Source organism: Atheta coriaria, unplaced genomic scaffold (assembly GCF_025399875.1).
Source record: "Atheta coriaria isolate IRGN ID8LTWV9N9 unplaced genomic scaffold, Caltech_Dcor_3.1 hic_scaffold_10_pilon, whole genome shotgun sequence".
In the NCBI taxonomy this organism is placed as follows: domain Eukaryota; kingdom Metazoa; phylum Arthropoda; class Insecta; order Coleoptera; family Staphylinidae; genus Dalotia; species Dalotia coriaria.
Window position 1 is genome coordinate 6,216,992 of NW_027045452.1, and position 21,419 is coordinate 6,238,410.

The 21,419-nt window shown below is 39.4% G+C and overlaps 4 protein-coding genes across 4 annotated transcripts; 2 read left to right on the forward strand and 2 right to left on the reverse strand.

Moving 5' to 3' along the window:
* Positions 1-2,691: 2,691 nt before the first annotated feature.
* On the forward strand, positions 2,692-6,158 carry LOC135800806 (anoctamin-5-like). Its single transcript, XM_065314129.1, has 12 exons — positions 2,692-3,052; positions 3,117-3,316; positions 3,388-3,598; positions 3,652-3,857; positions 3,921-4,172; positions 4,231-4,357; positions 4,413-4,610; positions 4,647-4,790; positions 4,846-5,009; positions 5,063-5,396; positions 5,449-5,545; positions 5,609-6,158. The coding sequence occupies exons 1-12, from the start codon at positions 2,714-2,716 to the stop codon at positions 5,965-5,967; spliced, it is 2,631 nt and encodes an 876-aa protein (XP_065170201.1). The 5' UTR covers positions 2,692-2,713; the 3' UTR covers positions 5,968-6,158.
* On the reverse strand, positions 6,029-8,783 carry hyx (cell division cycle 73 hyrax). The gene is made up of 5 exons (XM_065314020.1): positions 8,474-8,783; positions 8,289-8,394; positions 7,327-8,226; positions 7,039-7,270; positions 6,029-6,452 (listed from the first exon to the last, which is right to left on the reverse strand). The coding sequence occupies exons 1-5, from the start codon at positions 8,602-8,604 to the stop codon at positions 6,274-6,276; spliced, it is 1,548 nt and encodes a 515-aa protein (XP_065170092.1). The 5' UTR covers positions 8,605-8,783; the 3' UTR covers positions 6,029-6,273.
* Positions 8,784-9,880: 1,097 nt separating this feature from the next.
* ChT (choline transporter) lies at positions 9,881-15,455 on the forward strand. Its single transcript, XM_065314852.1, has 4 exons — positions 9,881-11,131; positions 11,549-12,241; positions 12,302-12,623; positions 12,687-15,455. The coding sequence occupies exons 1-4, from the start codon at positions 10,966-10,968 to the stop codon at positions 13,291-13,293; spliced, it is 1,788 nt and encodes a 595-aa protein (XP_065170924.1). The 5' UTR covers positions 9,881-10,965; the 3' UTR covers positions 13,294-15,455.
* Positions 15,456-15,547: 92 nt separating this feature from the next.
* Positions 15,548-18,450, reverse strand: Muc91C (Mucin 91C). Its single transcript, XM_065314850.1, has 3 exons — positions 18,261-18,450; positions 17,717-17,783; positions 15,548-17,652 (listed from the first exon to the last, which is right to left on the reverse strand). The coding sequence occupies exons 1-3, from the start codon at positions 18,279-18,281 to the stop codon at positions 15,860-15,862; spliced, it is 1,881 nt and encodes a 626-aa protein (XP_065170922.1). The 5' UTR covers positions 18,282-18,450; the 3' UTR covers positions 15,548-15,859.
* Positions 18,451-21,419: the final 2,969 nt, after the last annotated feature.

A 21,419-nucleotide genomic window follows, 5' to 3' on the forward strand; every position in this document is an offset into this window, starting at 1 on the left:
TTTTCAAATCCCTCAAAAAGCTCCACATACCTACTACTGACGATTACACACATTAACACAACATGCCATTCCATTATATGACCATCTGTGAAATATTTCTTTTGTATATTCAAAAGAACAAGTCAGTAACCGAATATCATGACCTTTTTGCCTTTTTAAAAGTTTTATGAAAATTTTGTCTTTGTTTATACATCCGGGGACATATTTTTGTGTTTTTCTGTACTTCTTGAAGCAAATATATGAACAGCAAAAGTATTGTATTTACTGGGTAAGGGTATATAATAAATCTTGTCAAATAAAATGTATGCTATAGTCCGGGACGAAAAAGTGTTCATGTTGACAATATTTTGTAGACAACTTAATAACCGAATATGATTTTGATCTTTTTGACACACAAAATTGAATTGTTTGATAAAACTAATTGGGGAAAAGAATTAAAACATGCAGCTATCCAATGTTTCGAACTATTTTATAAGGAATATGCGAAAAACACCCTCGAGCAACCTATTGACACGATAATTGAAAGAAATTCCAATTCAATTAAAAAATGTGATAATTGTGATAATTAATATTTTAACCTATGTATGTATTTTTGGAGTAATTAAATGATTAAACTTTTGAACTGCAAAGATCTTCAATGTTTTCTTTACACTTAAAACCATTAAATGTGAAAAAAAAATTATAAGAACAAAGGCTTCACGGGTATCGCGAGACTTTTCTCGTATCGTCTCGGTCTCGTATCGCTTTTACGAGACGATACCGAGACCGAGACGATACTGTTGATAGTCTCGTCCAGTCTCGTCTCGTGTGAAGCCCTACCCCCGACGGAGAATTTAATTCCGCATCTTTTGACGCCGCGCTGAAGTTAGTGAGACGCCTAGACCGCGCGCAAACCCGAAAAAACAATGAAAAATTACAGTTTTATGCAAATTTTCGCGGATTACAGGGGGAATTCTTGCAACAGACTATTACCATCGTTAAGAAACTGCCAGAAAATCAAATCATTTACGAGATTCAGGACGTTTTCCACAACAAGTTTTCAAATTTTTATTAAACTGCCTACTTCCGAACGGACTGGAAAATTGGAGATTATGTATCACAAGATACAAGAGACTCTCTAACTTTATTCTGGCGTGGAGAAACTCTCAGAAACTCAATTAGTTCACTATATACAATAGGTTATTCTCACCATATTTTCAAACTTCCCTAAAATTGTTGTTGTATCTAGAAGTGACGGGTGCGGAGATTGAAACATAATAAATAATACAATTACTAATAGTTATAATTTTATTAAACATCTTTTATAAAAATGCTAAATTAAGATATCTTAAACCCACAAACTAGCAAACAAAACACGTGAAGCCGATTAGAGATTTAAGATTCAAAAGCAACAATCAGGCAACTAACGTGAGTTAAAACGCAGCCGACGAAACGCGACAATATTGCATTACATTGTGGATTAAATGCGACCATTTTCAGAGTTTATACGTACTTGATTGACCGGTTTTTCTTTGGCTAGTGATGAATCTCCATTTGACTGCTTAATTAGTCGAATGCTAACAGAATATAGTACTCCACAAGAGGCACAATTTAATAATTAAATGAATACACAAAACAAATCCACTAGGAATTCTTAGCCGACGGAAAATATCCGCCGCCGGCCGGCAAACACGTGCGTATCTTGTAAAACCACGCAATTCTGGGTTCCACGCGCTATTGAGATAATAGTATAACCGCACTCGACGGGTAATTCTAAATGTTATCATTGCTGACCGATTTTAATTTTTTAAACTACCGACTTAAAATCACAAGAAACGCGATTAGTCGTCACGAAAATCGACGATCAATTAAACGCGTCTTTACCACGCGGCACCGCAGAATCGACTAAGTAAGAAATAGAACAAACACTGCTGAACGAACCGGACGCGCCGCAACGCGATAACAAAAAGTTGTTTGTACACAAATACCGATAAGATTCAAGAGTGAGAACTATGAACAATTCATGTTGTGGATATAGTCCAATACAATGTAAAGATTTTATATTGTGAACGTACTCCCTTTTTCGTATAAACAATGCACCCTAATATCCAGAATTTCCTCGGAGATAATCGGAACTAAAAAATCTAGGAAAAACACGAAAAATTGCCTCTCCTATCACTTTTAGCAACTATTTTTGAACTCTTACTTCAAATAGTTAACGTATTTCATTATGTTCTTATATAAACAATTTTCGCAAGTTTTAAAATCTTTAATCACGTTACCAGGATGACGGTATAAGTGATTCGGGTTCGGGGCACCGTATGAAGTTAGCGGTAGAAGTGACTCCCATTCAGGGCACCGTACGAGGGTGACGGCTATCAGGGCGGAATTTCGCGAAGGGGGCAAAATTGCATTTTGAAAATCGATTCTTGCGCTAACAGAATCCGAAGAAAAAATTAAAATACGAGTATCACAAACCACTAACCCACCCAAACATACCAATAAATATGCAGTTAACACGAAAATATCTGGCCATTTTTCGACCTCCTAATTTTCTTGATTTTATTATCTTATCAAATCTATATCGCGTTTAGTTGACGAAATATTATGGTAATTAATAATGGCATTTACTACCAAAACAACAAAAAAGAGGAAAATTTATCGTTAAAAATGCCATAGTTATGATACATGTCATTTCGTAAATGCCAAAATGTTACATTTTAAGTGACAAATAATGAATACAAATGAAGGTAATTCACAAAATGATAGCACTGTTCATTTTCAGAAGGAAAAATCCTCGCGTCGCAGGCGCAAAAAAGAAACACAAATAAAAACATCCGGAGACCCTGAAAAAAAGAATAACGAAGGGCAAACGCATGATCGCGTCAGTGAGAATATAGAGTATAGAGGGCATATTTATACGCGTCACAACTATTTCGAGGACAAAAAACGTAAGATCGACTTTGTGCTGGTCAGCAGCGTGGTAAAAAGCAACAACGAGCTGGAAATGCTTGTTACTTACATCTTCAACCTTACGCTACAGGGTGTCGAATATGAAATTAGTCCTGGCAAAGTAACTATCTCTTCAATAATATAATTATGTTACGGTAAATTTAAACATATTTCATGGTATCTAGGCGCGTGAAGATTTAGTCTTCATTAAACTCCACTGCCCGGTGCCAGTGTTACAACATAATGCAAACATTTACAATATAATGTTTGACTGTCAGAATCCCCGTGCGATGCCCACCGTCGAACATGCATGGTTTCATTGGAAAATCTTCAACAACATCACAACCCAACCGAATCCTTTACATCGTGATTACGTACGAGCAATGTGAGTGAAGTTAAGCTAAGATAATTAAACTTGTGATAAATCTACATGATTTATATCGTATGTATACTCAGTTCTAGTTTATCACCAACAAAACAAAGAGGAATTACCAGCTGGGAGAGGTCGCTCATCATGGAAAAAATCCTCACGAAAACAAAATTTGGCCCACTACCAAAAAATACTGGAATCAAAAATTTGCGCGCCGCGAATGTTCTTGTCGATGCTTTTCCAATGCATGACGGGCCATGGGAGTGGCGTGTACATGGTCCTTTGACAGATAGACAAGTATAACACAACATTATATCATTAATTCATATAATATAGCCTATTATTTCAAGCTGTTGAGTAAATACTGGGCCAGCTTCAGTTGCATCTTCAAAAATCAACCAATACGCTTGATTTATAAGTATTACGGACCCGAAGTGGCGTTTTATTTCGCCTTTGTAGATTACTACACCAAGATGCTGGCAATACCGGCATTTATTGGTATACTCTGCTTCATCTACAACTGGTTATATTGCCTGTACCAGGATCACGATCGAATGTGAATATATGTTATATTTTATTGTGTCTAACTATAACAACCAACTCTTAATTCTCGCATTAGAACAGAAGTTTGCTCGTCAACCATCGTCCTCTGTCCACACTGTTACAGTCCAAAGCAGTGCGATTTTAGTCCTGTATCTGATAATTGTTATGCCGCGCATTACAACGTGCTATTCGATAATGTTGTCAGTATTGGATTTGCTATATTTTGTTCGATGTGGGCGACGATTTTCCTGGGGTTGTGGTTGCGCAGAGAGTTTGTATTTAAGTTTCATTGGAACTTGTTAAACACTCAGTTGGATATGAGACAAAGGTAATTTTATCTCCAGCGATATTTTTATGCAATAAATAAGCATTTGTTTCTGATCAAGGATAGAATTTACGCACAAGGCGAAATACACACGCATTTCATCTATAAGCGGGGAACGCGTCAACTACATGCCGTTTCATATAAAGTTCTTTAAATATACGCTAACTGTAATATGTTTAACACTGATGGTAAGTTCACATGCATTATCGTATAATATAATGCCACGTAATTTTGTTGTTTTAGTTAGCTATAATGTTCGTTTGCTTGGGGATTGTTGTATACACAAGTATATACATTCGACGACTTATCAAACAGTCGCAATTTGAAGAATTGCAAAAATATAATGATTTAGTGGCAATTACAATCAATGCGATTCAATCTATCATTTTTATTCACCTTCTAACTCCAGTAAGTCAATTAGTATTCATGGCCCTTAAATATGTCAAGAAATTAATCCATATTTCAATTCTTAAGTAGCAATGTCTAAAAATCACCCGTTTTTTAACAAACGAAGAAAATCCGACGTCCATGCTGGATTTTTACAACAGTTGCGCTTATAAGTTTTACATATTGTCGTTTTTTAACAATTACATTCCGATATTTTACGTTGCTCTCATAAAAGTAAGCCAATTTTGCTTTCTGGTGATTTTTTAATTAATTATTTCGATCATTTCAGGGTGCTATATTCACGCATCCGGCAGACTTGGATAATTACAAGCTGTTTGGATGGAGGACAGATGTTTGCACAGCTGTGGGCTGTTCGTTTGGGCTCACAATCTTCTTGTTGTATTTTATGGGCTCCAAACTGTTAATTGTCCAAACATTTCAACTTGTTAAGATGTGCGCATCGTATACCTGCATATTAACTTGATAACAATATATTATTTATTTAGATATTTCAAGAAATTATTCTCCAAACGGAATTTACACCAGAAAAAGCAATCATTGCCATCATGGGAGCGGAACTATACGCTCAAGCAATGCGGCGAACTATTTCTAATGACCGATTTTATGAATTTAGTTATTCAGTATGGTTTTGTGATATTTTTTATTGTTGGTTTACCGCTATCGCCACTCGTGGCAATGATTTCGAATATTATTCAAATTCGTTTAGACGCTAGAAGAATTTTAAGGACTTATCGACGCCCAGTGGCAAAAGTACTGCCAGGAATTGGTTCTTGGAATAGTATATTGAGATTGGTAACGTTCGTAGGCGCAATGACTAATGTAAAAACATTTTAAAAGTAATATTCATATCGTTAAACTGTAATGCTTCTAGGCGGCAGTGATTGCATTTACATCGGATTTAATAGATATGGAGGTCTATCGACTTTCGCATCATTCAATACGCGGATTTATAAATAGCACGTTTTCAAGTAAATATATAAATTAAGAAATAAACATTAACTACGATTAATATCAAAACTATTCATCAACAGCTTTTGCCGTTAAGGATTATCCCTCACTCTTCAATAGTTTGTTAAAAGAAAACAGTCCGATTATCTCATGCGTATACAAAGCCCGCCGAAATCCGCCACAAGATGAAAAGAAGTATGAGTTTAGTGATGAGCACTGGAAACTGTTATGCTTTAAACTTGGATTTATGCTGATATTTCAACAAATGCTTTGGTTGTTGGCGGCATTTTGCTCAAACGCAATCAATCCCGTACCGGACGAAGTACTAGAAGAACTCACAGATGAAGCCTTAAAGATTCGCGAAACTCGATTTGAAACAATCGAACAAAATTTTTATGGACCTAAAGTACGATATCACCAAACCCCCTTTGAGATTGACTGAAAAGGGAATACCGAGAATACAAGTAAATCGGCAGATTAACTTTTAAATAATTAAAAACAACTTTTCTTTAAGTGTAAGATTAACTTATAGTATTAAACTTATTCACGCCAAATTCTGTACAGATCTAAGTAAATGTACATCACTTTACATTAGAATATTTCTAAAATTAAATAAATCATCGATTTACATTCTTTCATTGATTCTTAAGAGTAAAATATTCTTATAAAATATATCATAACAACTTATAGGCAACTTCTTTTTAATAGGTATCAATTATAAGTTCAGGTGCTTATTTTAATATGTCTATTAAAACCTTAAATGCGGCTTATACTGTAGGATGTACTTATCTAGTTTTTCCCAGAAGACCATTAATGCAGCTCGATCCAAATGACGCTTGGTTCTGGAGAGTTGGATCACTGTGACCGCCCACCTTGCGACGTTTGCATCCAATTTCATTTCATCATATTTCAAATGAAATGCGCAAACTGTAACAGACAAATGAACACAGTTTTATAGATAACTCACAATATGGATTAGTCTTAAAATCGCAATAATGTCTTAATAGTTTTTATTATCCGAAGTCATTTCCGCGATAGTAACGTAATTGCATCTTACCGCCCGCTGAGTCTCAGAGGTAAATGTAACTTTAAGTAGAATTAACACAACGCGATAGCACGCTCGAAAAATGCAAACTGACTAATCCTAACAAATAACAACTAGCCGATCAAAACAAAACAATTTACTGCCATCGCTGCGCGAGCTGACACCGACGTTTATCCCCGCGCAAACACACTACTACATACACATATCACTGATAAGAGATACAAAAATGTACTACGAAGAAGTGTTTGATGCAAAAATGTGCATCATATTGCCATCTATGTTTCTATCTTAAAATTAAATTTAGACGAGTTGCAAGCTAGTCGCGTTGTCACACCGACGGAGCCGATGAAAAGAAATTTGAGTTCAAATTGTTTTCTTACCTACATAATCATAATCGTTCTATTTTAAATTTCGCGATAAAAATTGGTAGTCTACGAAGTATCATAATATAATCAAGGGGTCACTTACTTTTGGAAAAGATTTCAACGGGATTTTCCCATGGATAGCCTTTGAATTGCCAACTCGGCCCCATGACAAACACGGCGACCACACGATCCCAATCCGCTGGCGTCAGCTTAGCTGGATTATCGACGACGCGATAAGGCACAGAAAGACCATTCCTCGGCCGTTGCAGCAACACTTCAATGTCACGTCGCGCTCCCTCACTTTTCTTCTGTTCAGTTGGCACGAATTTAAAGTCCTGTAACAAATATACCAATTAAAAGAGAGAAATTTATATATTAAGATTACAATTACCTGTAAAATGTCTTTAACATTAAACATTGAAATCAACGATGTTGCGCCCGAAGGAATAATGATAATCGGCGTGCGTGATACACGTTTCTGCGGTCCTCCACCAGCTGCCGGACGCGCAGCATTAGCAGGAAGCGGCGCTTGTGGCTGAGGCTGCGGGCGCGAAGGTTTCACCGAACCTTCCGTTACACTTTTCAGTGTCATGCCGTGGTAGGTACCCATCGTGTTAATCTTGAAACCTTCAGTTTCTTCCTTTTGTCTAAAGCGTTCCTGATCGTACCGATTGTAGCCAACTTGCTGCACTGTGGGTCGCACAGGTGTTTGGCGTGGTGTAGCCACCGGCGGGGCTTGCGGTGGTCTATGTCTACCTTCCTCCCTGGCTTTAATACTATGCAACATCGCTAGAATATTCTTCGCGAACGTTTTTCCATTCGACTGCAGAATAGTCGTCCTAGTGCGCCACTGCCTCTCTCTGCTGAGGATATCTTTCGTTATATCCACGTCTAAATCAAGGATTGCGCGATAATCGTACTCCTGACCGATATCGTCATTGCCTTTGATGGTTGTACGCTTTTTAGCGAGACGTTTCGCTTTGATGGCAGCAATTTTCTCCACAGACATCGCCTCTGAAAGAGACTTGATATTGTCCACTGTGACCGACGCCTCTTTCGGGGCATCCAGACGCGCAGCAAGCTGCTCACGGAGATTCTGCACGTGCACATCTTCGAAGCGTGGCTTCTTGGCCAAGTTTTCGGATGTGTCGTAATCGGCTGAGCGTTTCACTTGGGTTGGAAGTTCTAAAGGTGCACTTTTATCAATTGCTGGGCAACTAGCTGTTTCACCATTCAAGTAGGCAAGCAGTTCTTTTCTGTCTGGACGACGCACAGCCGGAATTATTTCAGCCTAGCAGAACAAACATATAAATATTACACTCAAGAAATCAAACATGAATATAGAATACTTACAGCAGCTTGTCTGACATACACAGGATGGTTGAGATTAACATGCTTGAGCATGTAAAGTAAACATTCTAGTGTATAATATTCTTTTGGTGCACCATCTTTCCCTGCACTGTAAACACACAAATATGTTGCATATTAATTGAGTGCAAATTATTTATTTTGTTTTAATTCAATGGTGAACTACTTACCCCCACATAAGATAGTTAGTTTTAACATTTTTCGGCCAAGAGAACTCGCCAAATATGATCTGATCATCGCGTTCGATGATTTCTTTTTTGTTTACATTATATTGTCGCAGCAAACTGAGCGGGTCCGCCATCGTGATGGATTTGTATTGGAAGCAACACTAAACAATTGAGTCAAGAACTGGAGCACATGTACACTTATTTTGTTTATATGCTATCAACAATATTAAAAATTTAGGATCAAGCAATAACAAATAACCGTCCAACTTGAGATCAAGTTGCACACTGGCGAGTGTTGTCAAAATGCAGTCAAACGTCAACTTGTGTAACAAAACATTGAAGGGGGCGCCACTTACCGGTGTTTGAAAACAAAATCGGCTTGGTTATTGAAGTTGCCTAAGATAAACTACGAAATGAAGAAATTTTTATATCTACATCGATATAAAGCTCATTAGAAGGCGTTAATTGCAGGCAATTGCATTAATTTGAAATACAATATGATGCAATAGTAACAGAACTGCTACAAATTAAATTTTTAAAATTTATCACGAATATTTTCTCATGTTATATTTGCATGCGTCGTACACGAGTTTAATTGTTATCGGTTTGTATCGGTTCGTCAATTATAACCAATTTATACGCCGATATCATGACAGAAACTCATAGATTCATAGATTCGATAGATACGCAATAGATTTTTATTGTTCGCCGCCATTATCGCGCATTATAACGCAAATTAATCATTCAATTAGAGACCATGTGTCCGCATGCGATACATGTGCGCAAAGCGACATTAGAGTTTAATATGTCACAAGAAAGATGCTAAATAATCGCATGCGATCAATTTTTATTTTTACCGAAGTACGAATATTTTATAGATGATGGTAAAAACTGCGATAAAGATTGCAGCTGTCAAAAAGGGTAGTGTGAGGTTGATTGATGAAATCCTTATGACATTTTATTGCTTTTGAAGGTTTTGAAGCGGGCGTGTTTTAAATAACCACGTTGTTTTTTTATTTTTTGTGAAAAACTTTTGCAATTCATTTATTCCAGCTTCGACTTTTGGGCCGTCCCTTTACTGACATCACAGCTTGCTAAATCCTTCGTCAGTGGCCGCGGTAGCACTTTGAGACACATTTTTAGGAAGGTGTTTTTGCACGCGTTGGGTTTTACTCCAAAAAATTGGTGGGCGAGTGACTGACTGCCAGCAGAATGAGTGTGGGTGGCAAAGGCGGTACTCAGCCGGAGGCGGTAACAATATGATCCGCCCGATTGCGCATCGCTCTCTACCGCCGACGCACGCCAACATGGCAGACAGGCGCAACCAGCCAATGACGGCACGGGCCCTGCTGACGTCATACGGCCGCCGCCGCTGCCGCCACCGCCGGATCAATAATCGGCGCGCCGCGCGGTCACAGTGGGCCAGGGCAGTTCAAGTCGAGCGCGCGAGGTGCCCGTATCGTCGTCCCTTTTTTTGCGCTCGCTTTTCGCTGCGGCCCCTCAACTCGCTCGCCAGGACCACCAGGAGATACCGCCAGAAACAACCGGAGAGTGCAAAACCGTAGCGCGGTACCATTTTGATTCGAGTGCCATTTTTCGGTAACCGTTACCGTTACCACTCCGTTTGTGTGTGGGTAGGCGCGCGTGAGTTCGTGAGTGCGATTTGAATGCATTTGCAAAGGCGCCCATGTGCGGGCTAGGCTTCAGAACCCGAAATAGCCCCTCGCAGAAGACCTCCCTACGCTGGGGCGATTGCTGTTACATCACGCCGGCGCGGCCATAGTTATCTCAACGCGCCACACCGGCCGCCATTGACGCTTTGCTGAAATCTTGGATTCTTTGATCTCGGATTCGACGACACGTAACAATAAGCGATACAATAATTGCAAACGCGTTCGGTTTGGTTGGTTTTGCGAGCGAGGACGATCGATACACACCGTCGGGCACTGCTGCCGAAGAACAAGAAGAAAACGCAACGTAACGAAGCTAAAAGCAACTCCTAACAAGTTAAACCAAATTAAAATACAAATATATTTTAATAGAAGCATATATCTACTATACGCGCACACCGTACGCAAACCTAGCGAACTTTTATAAACAATAAACAATTGTAGCCAGCAGCTGAGAGTGGACGCGAAAAGCCTAAAACCTAAAACAAATACTAGACTCCGTAAACGTTAAAAAATTGTGCTTTGAATCCACAACCACAAGTATATAAATAAATAATAACCCAATAACCCAAAGGAAAAGTTTAGAAAACCGTTTAGCAAACACACTTAAAATAATAGATTTGTTATAACATTAATTAAGTTTAGCCGAGTTAAACTAAAATATTGAATTGAATTGCGTGTTACGTAATACTCGAAAATAATGCACAATGTGTCCTATTAATGTTTAATTAGTTTAACGACCACAAAAGTCGAGAAAACGAGCGGTGCTAGACGAGAGCAGAAGAAGAAAAAAAGTTTGAGGAACGCGCAAACACACCAAGCACAATGATTAACGTCGCGGGTGTCATTTCGATCATTTTGTTTTACATTCTTATTTTGGCCGTGGGAATATGGGCAGGCCGCAAGAAGGAAGAAGGCAACGATTCAGAAGAAGAGGTGATGCTTGCTGGTCGCAACATTGGTCTCTTTGTCGGCATTTTCACAATGACAGGTATTTATTCATTCTGTAATGTATGCAACCAATTTAGCAGTATAAGCATAAAATGGCGACAAAGTCTGCGCGCGTTAAGTAAAAATAGGTTATAGAATTTTCACTTGCAAGGTCGTCGCATGTTTCCGTGCCCATCGCGCAACGTATTGATTCGATGGCTGAATGACCTGAATGAGGTTCTGGGTTTACCTTCCTAGGCTCGACCTACACGTGCCTACCTACTACAACTAAACTGGCCTTTAGCATTTAACTTATTTAAAACTAACCACGGCTAAACTTAGGTACACAATGACTCTACAGATGCATTCAAAAAAAACATGATTACTATTGATTAGAATGCCTAAACAAACTAAACTAATTCTCAAACAAACATAACCTATCACAACAGTACCCTGTAGATCAAATTTTAAATTCCAGCTACATGGGTAGGAGGTGGTTACATTAACGGAACAGCTGAAGCAATCTACACCCAGGGTCTGGTATGGTGCCAGGCCCCATTTGGATACTCTCTATCGCTGGTCTTTGGCGGTATCTTCTTTGCGAATAAAATGCGTCAACAGGGATATGTAACCATGTTGGACCCACTCCAGGACTCATTTGGTGAACGTATGGGTGGTCTACTCTTCTTACCTGCTTTGTGCGGAGAAGTATTTTGGGCTGCTGGTATCCTAGCCGCATTGGGAGCAACACTTTCCGTCATCATTGACATAGACCACCGCACCAGTGTTATCTTCAGCGCGTGCATTGCCGTCTTCTATACACTCTTCGGCGGGTTGTATTCAGTGGCGTACACCGACGTTATTCAATTGTTTTGTATCTTCATCGGCCTCTGGATGTGTATTCCATTTGCGTGGATGAATGATAAAGTTCTACCACTTAGTAGCATGGACGTTGATTGGATTGGGTCCGTGAAGGGTGATGAGATCTTTTACTACATAGATTACGCCTTGTTGCTGGTCTTTGGTGGTATTCCATGGCAGGTGTACTTCCAACGTGTGCTCTCTAGTAGAAGTGCTAATACCGCGCAGGTTTTAAGCTTCGTTGCCGCCTTTGGTTGCATTCTTATGGCCATTCCACCTGTGCTCATTGGAGCTATTGCCAAATCTACTGGTAAGTGGAACCCTATCAAATTTTGTTTTACCATGAGGTTTAATGATGTGTGGGTTACAGCTTGGAATGAAACAGCGTACAAAGGTCCATACCCATTGACCCAAGATGAAACCAGCATGATTCTACCAATGGTTCTGCAGTATTTAACACCTGACTTTGTTTCCTTCTTCGGGTTGGGTGCAGTATCAGCGGCGGTTATGTCCTCGGCTGATTCTAGTGTATTATCGGCGAGTTCTATGTTTGCGCGTAATGTCTACAAGCTCATCTTTAGACAACGTGCTAGTGAGATGGAGATTATATGGGTGATGCGGGTTTCCATCTTGGTGGTAGGCTTCCTGGCAACAGTAATGGCACTTACTATCCCCTCCATTTATGGATTATGGTAAGACTTTAACTTTTTTTGATTATCATTGGATGATTTTTAAATTTTTAAATTTTTATTTAGGTCAATGTGTTCCGATCTAGTCTACGTCATCCTCTTCCCGCAACTGCTCATGGTGGTACACTTCAAGCACCACTGCAATACATACGGCTCCCTTGCTGCTTATATCGTAGCATTCTTCGTGCGTCTTAGCGGTGGTGAACCCTTAATGGGTCTGGATCCATTCATCCGCTATCCTGGTTTTGACGAAGAGGGCCAACGACAGATGTTCCCCTTCCGTACAATGGCAATGAGCATGTCGTTATGCACCCTCGTTGGGGTCTCTTGGTGGACAAAGTGGGTCTTCGAGACTGGGCGTCTTGCGCCCGGATATGACTTCTTCCGCTGCGTGGTCAACATTCCTGAAGATGTCCAACGCGTCGGGGATGAACTGGAAGATGGGGAACAAATGTCGGTAATGGCTTCAGGAGCAATGGGCAAGTTGTACGGAGCTGCGACAATGGTCGGCAAGGACGAACGCAATGGACGTATCAATCCGGCATTGGAGGCGGACGATGACATCCCGGCCGGTGAGGTCGATAAACTACGCAGCGCAATCGGCAGCGAGACCGGCGGCGGCGTCGGCGGTAGTCGACAGGTCAACCCAGGCGCCACGCAGACAACCCTTTGATTTGGTAACTAAAGATACTAAAAGTATTAAGCCTCTAATTTAATTTAAGAGTAACTTATACAGAGTGTTTCAAATTCACCCAACAAAACATATCGCTTTCATTGGGAGAAAGGTCAAGGCCCAGCCGGGCGGATAGTCTTCATTTATTAATGAAATCAATATCATATGAAGTCTTGACATTTCGTTATTTACGTTCTGTTTGTGCTCCGGCGATGAGGAATTAAAAATCGATAGTGATCAGGGTAAGCAACAAAAAACAAGCTCAAATTCACACAATCGATCAATTTGAAACACTCTGTATATCGCAACTCGGAATTTTATTTTCGGACAAATCATCAACGAATCTTAAAAATTTGCAAAGCGCGAAATTTTGGACTCTTCTCGACATATCATTTATATAAACTACATATAGATATACTGGGTGATACAATAACATTATACATATCAATTAATGTGAATTGGTGCATAGCCATGAGAAGAACAAAAGATACATATCATTGTTGCTCCCAATTTTTAATAATTATATATATATTTAACTGTTTATGAATGTTGACAACTCGATACATGGTGTTACAATAACTCATACGAACAATGCCACGTGGAGATTCATTCAGACGAGGGCGGAAGCAAACCTTGTGTCCCTTAGTTAATAGTTACTTAGTCTAAATGTATATAACTTAGATAAATGATACTAAAACAAGGAAAGAAGGAAACCATTGAAAATATGAATGCCAGGGAACGTGGTTAGGTTATAACCAACACAAATGAGTAACGTTATAGTGAGCAGTATTAGTGTGATCATACAAAAAAGTTAATTAAACTGTTATTAATCGATATTTTTCATTGTTACTTAATTGAGCTGTGGGGGTCCTCATTGCAGCAATTAGCAGCTTTCGTCCTGCAAATAAATTCAATTCAAACTCTACGTGCATTAACAAAATAATAAATGTGCTTCTTAAGGAACAAAATATTTAAACGCGTAAACAGCGAGAAGATTTCGTTGATTATCGCCATCTAGTTGTTGCTAGGCGTATTTTAATGCTGTTACAAAAAAAAGGAAAAACGTGAAAGAAGTTTATATACATTTATTATCGATGTCTTACTTAACCTAACTTAACGACTCAAGGTGTTAAGTGTGTCATATATCGATGTCATTAATAGGTGTTGGAACAAGTCAATTTCAGTTGTGAACGCACACTCAAACAACACACATATTCACATTTGGATGATACAATCAGTTGTTCCGTGTGACGCCATCTGGCGTCCGATATAGCAATCAATGAGTACCGGGTATAACGAAACGTCTACGCACGCAATCTTTAAAGTCTCAATTATAAACGCATTCAATCAGCGCTGCGCGCAAACACAGGTTATGTTTGTTGTGTTTAATTTATCAAGCGTTGAGTTTCACACTGTTGATGGGGATATTTTTTATTGAGCGTTCATGGGTTTAGATTTCTAAGGCGTTAGAGATGATAAGTTAGGGCAAAATGTACATGTAATACGTATTAATTATATTGTAAATGTTATGAGAACCACTCCACTCACTGTTGATCCTTGCAAAACACACAACCATATTTACACATAGACATAAACTGCTAAACAAGTTGCATATGAATTCAACGTAAGCAAATGTTGTTTTTAACTTAAAAACACAACGTTTGTTTACGCAAATTCAAATTCCGTTCACTGTTGAAGCACAACATATCATGCAACATACATATCATTAAAAAAACTAACCATACAAATGAAAACATAGATGGCAGCAGTGTTATGTTAGGGAATAGTTTATTGGCGCAAGAAACGTTGAGCTATTGATTGTTACATGAAAAATTGACGATGAACACGAATGAGCAGATAGAGAAACATTGAGCAAACGTAGCATATAATTATTAACAAATTGATGTAAATAATGTAACTATATATATACATGAGGCGTTTATTTGTTTAATATGAAAAGATGAACAGATGATATATACATACAAACATATACATATCATTTACATTGCGCATATATACACCATACATACCAATATATGTATGAAAACGAAAAAATGATATTAAAAAAGTATATAAAAAGTAAATATATATATATACCTATAAAAAAGATAGTAATTATATAAATGAATAAATAGACTGTTGACTACTGTATATGAAGAGCATATTTGGTGTTTTATTTCTGAATGTGATCCTGTGACGCCATCTGTTGATCAATAGCTTTAAACATATTAAGTGGGTATTGAATGATGTGGTGTTTGTTTTAAATATTATTTTATTTCAATATTAATATTACGTATTAAAAACTTATAGATATATTTTTTTGTATTTTTTAAAATTCATCGTTTATTGTACAAAATAAATAAATAATTCATTATGCATAAATTGTATCGTATCGCTGCGGGTTGTGGCAGAATTACAATAAAATAAGAAATGAAAGATCCGTTTTGATAGAATTACCGACTTGTAGGTTGCCATGGTAACGCGCTATGAACATATTTACATTTTTCTTCTTTCGTTCCCGTATTTCGATCGTTTCTTGATTTTTCTGCGATATGGTGAGCAAGATTTAGTAGGAGTATCCTCCATTGCTGGCATATTGCTGTTGACCGCCTTGCGCAGGTGCGCCGTAGCTTTGAGATGGGGCACCACCGAAACCACCGCCGCTACCTCCGCTACCACCCGCTGATGGCGCACCGTATGATTGACTAGGCGCTCCGTAAGACTGAGAAGGTGCCGCACCTCCGAAACCACCCTGTCCACCAGATGGCGCGCCATATTGTTGTGATGGACGCTGGGCTGGGCCGGAAGAGTAACCGTTAGATCCACCCTGGGAATAACCACCGGCACCACCTTGGGAGTATCCACCACCGCTACCTCCCTGGGATGGAGCACCATATTGCTGAGATGGGCGTGGGGCAGGAGCGCTTGGACGTTGTTGAGAGTATCCACCGCCATTACCACCAGCTGATGGTGCTCCGTATGATTGTGATGGTCGTTGAGCTGGAGCGCCATATTGTTGGTTAGGGCGTTGAGCTGGAGCGGATGGAGCGCCGTAAGACTGAGAAGGTGCACCGCCGGAATAACCTCCGCTGCCGCCATTACCACCACCAACTCCACCTTGAGAGGGAGCACCATATTGCTGCGATGGGCGCTGAGCTGGACCGCTGGGGGCACCATAAGACTGGCTTGGTCGTGGAGCTACAGCAGTTGAACCACCTTGAGGGGCACCGTAGCTGCTTGAAGGAGTCTGAGCTGGGGCACCATAGCTTTGAGATGGGGCACCACCACCAAATCCACCACCCTGGGCTGGGGCACCGTATGATTGAGACGGGCGTTGACCACCTCCATTAGAAGGAGCTCCGTATGATTGGCTTGGGCGTTGTCCGCCTCCGTTGGATGGAGCACCGTAGGACTGGCTGGGCCTGCCTCCGAATCCACCATTTCCACCCTGGCTTGGGGCACCGTACGATTGGGATGGACGTTGGGCTCCCTGAGATGGAGCACCGTAACTTCCTGATGGAGTTTGAGCGGGAGCACCGTAGTTACCTGACGGTTGTTGTGCAGGAGCGCCGTAGTTTTGAGCCGGGCGTTGTGCTGGTGGTGGTGGTCTAACCGGAGCAGCTGGGGTACCATAGCTAGTCGAAGGAGGAAGATAATTTCCACCAGGGCGAGAACCACCATTACCCCCAAAACCTCCAGTAGAAGGAGCACCATAGCTTTGAGATGGAGCAGCACCACCAAATCCACCACCATTACCACGTCCACCAGAATATCCACTCTGACTACCTTGAGCCGGGGCACCGTAGTTACTGCTTGGGGTTTGTGCAGGGGCACCGTAGTTTCCAGATGGTTGCTGTGCGGGTGCACCGTAAGATTGAGATGGACGACCACCGGAATAACCTCCTTGTCCACCACCAAAACCACCTTGTCCACCAGTTGATGGAGCACCATAGTTGGACGAAGGTGTCTGAGCTGGGGCACCATAGTTACTAGATGGAGTTTGGGCTGGAGCACCATAATTAGAAGAAGGCTGCTGTTGAGGAGCTCCATACGATTGAGATGGAGCACCGCCGCCGAAACCTGTATTACCACCACCGAATCCACCTTGAGCAGGAGCACCATAACTCTGAGATGGAGCTCCGCCGCCAAAACCACCACCAGTTCCACCTTGGGCTGGAGCACCATAACTCTGCGAAGGAGCAGCACCTCCAAATCCACCGCTACCACCAAATCCACCGCTTGGCGCACCATAATTCTGACTTGGTGGAGCACCACCTCCACCTCCACCTCCTCCACCAGCATTTGGAGGTAGGTATGAATTCTGTGGACGTCCAGATGGATACCCAGCTGGCAATGGAGCTATCACAACCAAACACAAACTAATAATCTAGAAACCTAAACTAAAACTAATAATATTACAAACCTTCACGTTTAGCTAACGCCCCAGCAAGTCCGCATTGCACGAAACAGCATAGCACAGCAGTGCTAGCCTGCAAACCAAATAAGAAATAAAATATAACTTGCATCATTGCCATTTCAAGTGAATAATGCTGAGAAACTTCAACTTCAACACGAATTTTAAACGTTTTATCGCATAAAAAATCCCGATTTGTAAATGAAAACGAAAAAAATCACGTAGGTAACAAATAATAAAACAAATGCAAGGAAAAGTGTTCTCGAACGTGGCTAATAGCTTACGTTACGCCAGCGAGAGTGAAAATTCAGCCGCGGCAAATCTTCCACGAGCGCGAAGAACCACAGACCACAAAACACGAACAATTGGTCGTTAAACATTAAGAATCAACGTAATTAACATAATAACTGACGCTGTGCCGACGTAAACATTCGGAAAACAAAAGACAAGCAGCAATTCACCAACAAACATTTGAAATATTCAATTTTTAAATATTTAATTTTTAGCTATTCACACAATTGAATTAGTGAAGAAAATAAAATATGAAACTCACCAAAACTTTAAATAATCTCATTTTCTCACACTTTTTCCACGCCAATCACTAAAACTATTCGGTAACTACGTTTGGTAACTCTGGCGTTAAGCTAGGCCCGACGACCTGAATGTGCGCACCACTTGACGATACGCTGCTTACAAAGTGGTAAGAAGAAGCTGGTTAAACCAAGTCGTTCGTGATTGATGAACGAGTGTCGTCTGCGATTCGCCGACTTGGGCTTGTGGACATTTATACCGCGCGTGGCGTGTGCTTTCGCACCACTCTTGCGCTTCTCCGGCGGAGAAGAGATGCGTAGGAGAAGCGAAGGTGGTGGAGACGTACCAGCAACCACCCGAGGTAACAACACTACTACTACACTTGAGTTTAGATTACAAAGCATGTGCAGTAATACTTTTATCCTTCAAAACATCTTCCAGAAATTTATTTAGATTTATTTTGATGTATGTGGTACCTGATGAGATGAGGTAAGGTAGCAGACGAGTTCGAGTGAAAGTGAAAGAAGATTCATAGCGTAAGACAAGACGCCACATGCTGCCCAAGATACTTGTACTTGAAGGTAACCTATTATACAGGGTGTTATGAAATTTTGAAAAGATGATTTCATTACCTCCAAATTGAGAATTTGTTATAAGTTATTTAGTTAGATGTCCGTGGAGTGGTGTGCGTCTATGGCGATAATGACAGATTGATGATAATGATGATGATGATGCTGTGAACGGCCTTGTTTCACCGCAGCGCTTCAAAAGAGGAATATTTTCGAGATGTGGTCAAGTGGTGGCGGCGAGGTGATAACTCAAAAGATGCACGAAGCACGACTCCTCTGACAATGACGAGCGAAGAAGTGAAAAACTGACAATAACTGAGGCCGGTGCCCGGTGAGAGTAAAAATAAAGCGAGTGTTAAATTACCTAACTTTTAGTTAGTTTAGTTAATGAACATCGAAGACGTAATCGTGGCTCATATCAATGTTACGTTACTTGAAATTTTTGTGTTTGGAAATATAAATAAGGAAACACGTTTCTTTGCTTAAAATAAAAAATAAACATTTTACAACTCATTTTTCACACTCAATCTTCCTATTAATACTAATTTTATTTGTTTAAGTTATTTTGTAATGTTTTACAAACATTCCTATGTCTTTAAATTCTGTCTCTTCACTTCACGTTTTTAGTATTTTCACATTCTCACATAAAATTCAAACAAAACAAAAAAAAAACACGTTGAAAATGATGAAAATCTCAGTCTGTGTCGCAAAACACAAACGAAAAATAAATGAATTCATTCCGAAAGTGTTTGTTCTCTTGAAATTAATTCGTGGCCCAATGTTTATATTAAATCCTCGTAAATAATAAAGTTCACAATTCACAAACACAAAAGCCACGCATTTGCATGATTTCGTTGATTATTCATAATTCGAAACAATTCTCTTCGCTTTTCTTGATTTTGTGCAATTAAGAGCGAAATAAATGCGAGCTGTCATCATAAACATGGCGTCATCAACGCGCACATTAATCAGTCTGGATTAAATATTAAATATTCCTAACTTTAGTTATTAATGAGACCGGATTTACGTCATAATTCACGCTTAAAGATGCAAGCACAAATAACTACACCATATATACAGTGTGTTCATCGTTAATTCCACGATTTTTCTTAAATAAAATGTATAAAATTAATTATTAAAACACTCTACATTTACGTAGTTGATTCGTGCGTAAAACTATTCATGTAATAATCGCAAAGTTATTAATTACGCTATAAGTTCTAATGATTTAATTATAGTTGACTAAACTTGGCATTAATTTTTTGAGACTTTTTTTCTGTGCGCGTTCGAGTGTTGAATACCATTCAGAACGATATTGCACACAATTTATGTCTTTATTTGGATATAATGAAGTTTAATTCATAGGTGAAGCGAGCGAGGAAGTTACAACATTTATTTTTTGTTGTTAAATTCTAGATGACTGGCTGAAACTCGCTTTAATTTGAATGAGTTTTAAGTGTTAAACTAGTCCAAAAATCTTCACGTGCACACGAGTATTATGAAAGAGTTGACGTAAATTTAACTTGCTTTGAGGATGCTTATACGAGGTGTTATCGTTGGCTGTAATTAAGCGCGCGATGTGAGCAATAATTGGGTGTTATTAGTTGGTAGCTCAGTGGTTCACTCGAACATTATTTAATTTAAGATGCTTTAAAGGTGTTGAGTTCATGTTACGCATTACTATTTGATGTTATAACATGATTATTTTGCTTTATAGGCAACCCAAACTACAATTGTAAAAAAATAAAGTTGCATACATTTCGGCGTTATTATAGCTTATATAAACGTGTCATCGAAGTGCACACGTGATTCCATAACTTAGTATCTCCGTAAATGTCAACGTTTGCAATTATTTCAGTGATTGCACACCGAAATAAGTTGTGTTGTCGTTTTAATTCGAGCCGGAGTATCACATGCACCATGCACGCAGAATGAATGACATAAAGACATAAATAAATTGGATGTGACCAATCTACCAACGGCAATGCACTCACGCGTGTTCACATATAATCATAGATTTATTTTGTTTTATTACGTTGATTGCGATTTTTACCTAAAGCGATCAATTGATGTATCAAGAATTCACAAAAAAAACATAGAGATATGTTAACATAGTGTTTATATTATGAAATAAATTTTCTTTTGCGAAAATGACGAAATACATTCCGACGCCATCTTAAATTATCGCCGTTGCAATGTGGGTTATCTAAATTTGGAATATGAAATCAACAAATTGTATTCTCTGCAATGTAATTTGTGTTTTATGTTATAAAATTGTTGTTGAATTTATTACCTAACAAGTTTTTATTCATTAAATTTGTTCTAAATGACTGTAAGATATCCTGTTTCCTGTGGGAACTGCCTGCGTTTGTGTAATAAATCCTCGCAATCGACAAAAGAAGCTCGGAAAGCTTTTCGCATTTCGTGCGGTTTACAGATATCATTCCCGGCAAGGACAATGAAGACACCTTTTCCGCTTTTCTTCGTTTCATTGCTTCATTTCCTCCTTTATTACTTTTTTTCTTTTTCTTTCATTCTAACAGATAAACCCACGCGAGAATCAGAAATGTTCTTCATGTGCTGAACAGAAAAGAAAAAAACAGGTGTGCGGT